General features: G+C 37.5%; 1 protein-coding gene across 2 annotated transcripts in view; it reads right to left on the bottom strand.

Annotated features, from left to right (window-relative positions):
* Positions 1-2,222: 2,222 nt before the first annotated feature.
* Positions 2,223-7,242, bottom strand: part of znf512b (zinc finger protein 512B) — a 32,822-nt gene continuing 27,802 nt past the window's right edge. For both annotated transcript variants that reach the window (XM_061698035.1, XM_061698042.1), the window contains exon 17: positions 2,223-6,973. In XM_061698035.1, coding sequence (XP_061554019.1) covers positions 6,629-6,973 — 345 coding nt within the window. In that variant the 3' untranslated portion in view covers positions 2,223-6,628. The remainder of the gene's footprint in view (positions 6,974-7,242) is intronic.

Genomic DNA, 7,242 nt, shown 5'->3' with positions numbered 1-7,242 from the left:
GTCACAGCGGCACCAAAATCCACGCTAGACTACAAGTCCCAGAAAGCAACTCTTGGACTGGTCATGACAGTGCTTTTGAGCCTTGATCACAACTGGCAACGTGTGAGGAGCCTTTAGGCCACGTGTGAACGAACCTGAATTATGACGTCTTTTTTGACAATATAGACATTTTGTGGGGGATTCTAAATAGTTACCTGTCGTATATAACATACAGACTCAACTGAATTTGTATCTTTACCCTCATAGCAACAGAGTGACTGAGAAAAAAAATAGTGGAGACTAAGTCAATGTCAACATAAAAAAAAGCTTACATATATATATATATATATATATATATATATATATATATATATATATATATATATATATATATACTTATATATACATATATGTAGTGTTAATATATTTAAAGATGTTCCTGTAAAAACTTGATAATCATATCAAATGTTGTACAGGACTAGCTAGCTAAAAGAAAAAATTAAGATAACTACCAGCATAGCAGTTAGCTAAAAACAAAAAAAATGTATGAAGTACTGTACGTAGATGTTATGCAGTTAGAAATACATATTGGTCAAGATCCCACACTTTTTTCCCCTCACATCTGCATGTTGTTCTTATGTGGTTTATTCCAAGACAGTTGAAAAGCAATACAGATACAACATACATTTTTTTATTTTTTTCATCTTGCAGCATACAAGTATTATTTTGGGTGCTTGTGAGTGCGATGACCTATCCGTGGCCTTTCTGGAGCTAAAAAACAAACAGAAAAACACAGAAGAGGAAAAAATATAAAAACATAAAAAAATAAACAAAGATAAACTGAAATCAAACAAAACAACAATAATAATAACAAAAAATACAACATTTTAAATTATTTATTATTTGAAGCTAAAACCCATATCATCCAGAAAGAGCATAGTACCGTTTGGGAAGAAAAACAATATGAAGAAAGACAGACAGAAGAACAAAGCCAAGAATTGAGCAGTTGGAGCTATTGTGAACTAAATGTATTTTTTGAAAATAAAATAATTGAAATCAGACAAGTCACTGATGGTGTGGGAGTACACTCGCCTGACTATGGTGCGGGCAGCATGGGTTCAGTTCCCACTTCCCACAGAGTCGGTGTTAATGTGAGTGCGAATGGTTGTCCGTGTCGATATGTGCTCTGCGACTGACTGGCGACCAGGGTGTAGTCCGCCTTTCACCCGAAGTCAGCTGGGATAGGCTCCAGCGCCCCGCGACCCTAACCAGGATAAGCGGTGTTGAAGATGGATGGCTGGGAATCAGACAATATACAGTGTACATGCAAACAGCAAAATATGTCCACCCTGTCATGAACGGTGTGAACATTTTTCGCATTTAAGATGGTGGACCTTCACTTACGTTTCTAACTGAATCATGTTGCTGACTGTGTACAGTGTTTAACAAATATATTTCAAAAGGTCATCAATATCAGTTGATATTTCACTATGACAGAGTGCACATGCTAAGCTTGACAACACCCAACTACACACATAGCATGATGAAAATTGCAGAACTTACAATACATTAAGTGGAAATATTTACTCTGTAACTAACCAATGTTTTATCCCAACTTAGAAATGTGTTATCACCTCATCACATTAGTACATATACTCAACAATGATGGATAACTAGTTTTGAAACCTTAAGTCTCGGAAAATAGTTAGTTTAACTCTTGTTCAATTTATTAAAAAAAAAAAAAAACGGATCGTTAACAAAAATATGGCTGACAATATCTCAATGTTATTAAAAGTGAAGACAACTTGCAATTTTGGTGCAGATTTTAGCGAGAAGCAGGACGTCGACACACACGACTTGCTTTAGCAGGCCACACAAAACGATGTGCCAGGCTGATCTGGACCCTGAGCCTTGAGTTTGACACCGGTGCTCTAAATTGTCCATCGGTATGAATGTGAGTTTGAATAGTTGTTTATCCCTGTGATAAGCGCGATTGGCTGGTGACCATTCTAGGGCGTACCCTGCCTCTTGCCCAAAGTCATCTGCGATCGGCTCCAACTCACCCTGGACCCTAATGAGGGTAAGCGCCGAAGCGGTACAGAAAATTGGTAATTTATCTTTTAATAAATTCCTCACTTTATGTTAGAAAAGAACAGATACATGTCAGAGAATACATACTATGAGAACTTTGCACAGAAAATATCACAAACATAGTTGACACTTTTTTTTTCAACAAACCTTTATTAGTTGAGGGCTAATGAACAGTTCATACAATACATTTGGGAACAAAACTGCTAACAGTTGAGACTTAGAGGAGGTAGAAAGCCTCCTCTGTTAGATACAACACAGCTTCATTTCAGATATCTTTACTACATTACCATTGTGAGCTACAACACCATCTCTTAAAACTTTCATCCAATATAATGATACCTGCAAATTAGGCGAATGCCATTTTTAAAGTAGGTAGCGTACAAAGTCAACCACTGTCGCCCAAATAAAAGTGTACAATTCTGAGACAGTCTGACTGGATTTCTGTGAACTCGCCTCAGTTTTAGGAAACAACAAAGGGAAGACACTTTAGTCTGCTGTTTCTCTGGTTACAAAAGTCACACCACACACAGTCCAGATCACTAGAACGCTCAAACAACACTCCTATTTCAAGCCTATTTCATGGTATAGTAAGTGCACTAAATACAGAAACAAACACATATACATATGCCTTGTTGTCCCATATTGAATAAGTACTAATAAAGGACACTCCCTATGTATTTGTCATTGTGTATCTAAAATAAAAAAAAATCCTTATCAGAGTAATCAAAAATGACAAAATAACAGTGAATGCAGACAAATAAGCCTATGTTTGTGGATGAAAAGCTCTTTCAGAATGAACAAACAAGAAGTCAGAAATCGAGAAAAGCCAAACAATTGTGAGAAGACATCAATATCAAAATATCAGCAAGCACACAAAATCAGCTAAACATTGTGTATTGCTTTACTCTCTAAACATGTTGCAGTTAGCGCACACTGCGGGATAGATATGTGTTTTCCATACCATAGGAAGACAGATCGTAAAGGGCGTAATAAAATATAAAATACCCAGGTAAAAGCAGTGCTAAACTATCATATCGGAACACCAAAGCTTGCCCAGAAAATGGGACGTTAATGTAACATGAGTAACGAGCAGTTGATTCTGTGCCACTTCATAACACCCAGCAGAAAGCGTTAGGCTCTTAAATTTGTCAGTCATTACAAAGGTGCTCAATGTTCCATACGCACACACACATACACATTCTCGACTACGGAAATTAATCAGTGCTTGTCTAATAAATTTTCACCAATTACACCTGGATAGAAGGAAGTGGTCCATCCCATCAAGAGAGAGACAGACACATGCATAATCATCTCCACCTGAATACACCTTCAGATGATTTCAAATGGGAGAAACATCTGAGCTTTACACAATAAAAAAAGGTCACGTGTGTCAATATATATTCTAATTATGCTATTCATCAAAGTCGATATCACGGCTAGATTGAAATGATGACGTTTAACAAAATTTATAGGTGCAAATTCTGGAGGAGAGTAAAGGACGGGAGGCTATAGCGGACCTGCTGAGTTCTAACAGATTTTGTTTCAGGTCCAGAAACAAGTGGAAAAGTTCGATCTAGATTTCTAGATCGTTTTTACGCAGGCGTCATTAACATTTGTGGAGTTGTCATTTGTTCATGTCATTAACAAAACAGTGGATTCAAGTAGCTACTACTCTATGATTGCACACTTTTAGATGTGGAAATGTAATAAAATTGGATTCATATTTCTTTTAAAACTCAATCATTGTAGGAGGTGGCAGTTATGGCTTTGTGTGGTGAGTTAAAATTATATAGTCCTGCTGGATTATGAATAATATCACGTAGATGTCCATTAATGCGTAAATAGAATCTAAAAGTCTGTCCCGAGAATAAAATATTTCTGTTCCTGTCTGACAGCTACCCCAAACCCCAATTCCAATGAAGTTGAGACATTGTTTAAAATGTGAATATAAACAGAATACAATGATTTACAAATCCTTTTCAACCTATATTTAATTGAATACACTACAAAGACATTTAATGCTCAAACTGATCAACTTTATTGTTTATTTTCAAATATTCACAAATTTTGAATTTGATGCCTGCTACACGTTCCCAAAAAGCTGGAATGGGGCATGTTTACCACTGTGTTACATCACTTTTTATCAACACTCAAAGGTGTTTAGGAGCTAAGGGCACAATTTGTTGAAGCTCTGTAGGTGCAATTATTTCCCATTCTTGGTTGATGGACAACTTCAGTTGCTCAACAGTCAATCTCCGTTTTCGTGTTTTGCGCTTAATAATGTGCCGTGTATTTTCAATCGGAGACAGGTCTGGACTGCAGGCAGGGCAGTCTAGTATTTGTAGTCTTTTACCACAAAGCCACACTGTTGTAACAGTATGTTGCTTGGCATTGTCTAGCTCCTTCCCATAAGCATGGACGTCTTTGAAAAAGACCTTGCTTGGATGGCAGCATATGTTGCTCCAAAACCTCTATGTACCTTGCAGGATTAATGGTGCCTTTACAGATGCACAAGTCACCTATGCCATTGGCACTAAAACATGTGGCCCGGAGGACACGACGTCCATAATATCCCAAAACATTTCGAAATGTGGACTCGTCAGTCCACAACACAGTTTTCCACTTTGCATCAGTCCATCTCAGATGAGTTTGGGCTCACACAAGCCTGCAGTGTTTCTGGGTGTTGTTGATATATGGCTTTCGCTTTGCAGCTTTTAACTTGCATTTGTAGATGTAGCGAAGAACTGTGTTAAATGACAATAGTTTTCTGAAGTGTTCCTGAGCCCATATGGTAATATCCTGTACAAAATGATGCAAGTTTTTAATGCATGCCGCCCGAGGAATCGAGAGTCATGGGCATTCAATGTTGGTTTTCAGCCTTACCGCTTACATGCAGAGATTTCTCCAGATTCTCTGAATGTTTGGATGATATTATGGACCATATATGATGGAGTCCCTAAATCCCTTGCAATTGCACATTGCAAAACATTGTTCCTAAACTGTTGGCCTATTTGTTCATGCAGTTGTTCACAAAGTGGTGAACCTCACCCCATCCTTGCTGGTGAACAACTGATTCTTTCGGGGATGCTCCTTTGATACCCAATCATGACACTCACCTCTTTCTAATTAATCTGTTCACCTGTAGAATGTTCCTAACAGGTGTTGTTTGAGCATTCCTCAACTTTCCCAGTATTTTGTTACCCCTGTCCCAGCTGTTTTGGAATGTTTTGCAGGCATTAAATTCAAAATGAGAAAATATTTGAAAAAACAAAACAAAACAAATAACTAACAAAAATAACCCCACCAATGTTCACCAGTTTGAATGCTTAATATCTTTCATTTGTAGTGGATTCAATTGAATATAGGTTGAAAATGATTTGCAAATCACAGTTTTTTTGTTTTACACAACATCCCAACTTCATTAGAATTGGAGTTTGTAAGTAACCAAGTATCTTGGAGTGCAAAATCACAAGAGGGGAACTACAAGGGTTAAAGTGCAATGCAATATCTTTGAACATCCAGGTGTAAATTCATATATATTATAATATGTGAATTATGATTTGCAATGATAAAAGATCACTCTCCTAAACCTCTATAAAAGATAGTATTTTCATTCTATTCTTATCTCTTTGATTCAAGATGAAGTAATAGACAAAATACGGCTTCTTTTTTTAAAAAAAAGGTTTTTACCCTTTTTGATTGTGCTGCAACAGTGCAACGATCTTCAAAAGAATTTTTCCTTCCGTCAAACAACTGGCTTTGCCAATCTAACGTTAGTAATAATATTTCAAGCTTAGTTTTCTGTTTAAATCAGTTAAAATATGCCCGATGACACACTGTACAGAAAAACAACAATCCCTATTTTATTTTCTCTTCACTAATGTCACCTGCATAAATCCTGTTCTTATCACTTAATTATGGGTTTCAAAGCAGATACTGTATACTCTTCAAGTGGTACACAGACAAAACAAATCAAAATGGTTTAAAAAAAAAAAAACGTTTAGCTTAAATGTGATTTGCTTCATTGAAACACAGTAAGGGGAAAAAAATGACAACACACAAAACATTCTGAACACACATGATCAATGACGGGCTTGTTAGATGTTGAAAGGTGACTGCATCATTGATTTGAGTATATACTACAGCTATATAGAGATATGTGTTTATGTACAGAGTATACCTGTGAAAGAAATGTGAACGCACTAGCATCATGACATGACTTTACCATGCTGAGAGAATGTGTTTTGTTTTGAACGTGAGTCTTTTGGAGTGAGTGACCGTCCACTGATAGGAAACAACAGCCATCTTGTTGAGAAAATATTATCACTGTGGAAGTCAACACTGCTGCTGTCTTTGATTTTCTCAAACTCCTACTGAGTGTGGGAACTGAAATTGGTGCCTTAATAGGAGACAAGTGGAATGGAAACAGTACCGTTACCGTGAGTACTTTTTAGAACTGTAGCCACATTTTTTATTTTCTCAGTGCGAGGTTTCTTGTAAAGTTCAACCACATCTGGAGGAGGCATCTTCTGTAGTTCCTTCGTTGACAAAAGCAGAGCTACTCAGACACTGACAGCCTCTTCGGTTTGCTTTGTCGCGCAGTAGAGCCATTGGGCTGTCGGTTCAGGTCAGGATTACTAATGTCTGTAAAGTCAGGGCTTTGTGAAGGGGACTGTGTTGAGTCAGAGAACAGGGTCATCTCACCCTCTGAGTTGTGATTGGTGTTAGGTTCTTCAGTTTGTGTTTGGGGATGCACAACCACCGGGGGACGCTCTTTGGGCTTGCGACCCCTCTTTTTACCAGTGGTGGCACCATTCCTCACCTCTTCTCTAATGCCGTCGTCATCCTGTGCTTTATTCTTGCTGCTGGAATTCCCTTCACCGTCTGATGCACGGAACCAATTCTAAAGCAATAAAAACATTGTTAGTGCTGATTAGACACATTCAAGAAGAACCAGGTGCAGCTAAATGACCTTCATGCTTTAATTAGAACAGAAAACCACATTTGTATACAGGCAGATGTTGGTGTAACCCCAAGGTGCCAAAAAGTGGTTATCATTTAACTCATTGATTGCCAGCTGTTTTCAAATAAGAGGTGTTGTCAACTGTTTTAGTGCATTTTGACTATCATTCAAGACCCACAGAAAATTGTGTTCTCTGACAATATAAGCCA

The sequence above is a fragment of the Phycodurus eques genome, chromosome 1 (genome assembly GCF_024500275.1).
Source record: "Phycodurus eques isolate BA_2022a chromosome 1, UOR_Pequ_1.1, whole genome shotgun sequence".
NCBI lineage: Eukaryota > Metazoa > Chordata > Actinopteri > Syngnathiformes > Syngnathidae > Phycodurus > Phycodurus eques.
The sequence above is the reverse complement of the archived record's forward strand: the minus strand, read 5'-3'. Positions and strand labels throughout refer to the sequence as shown.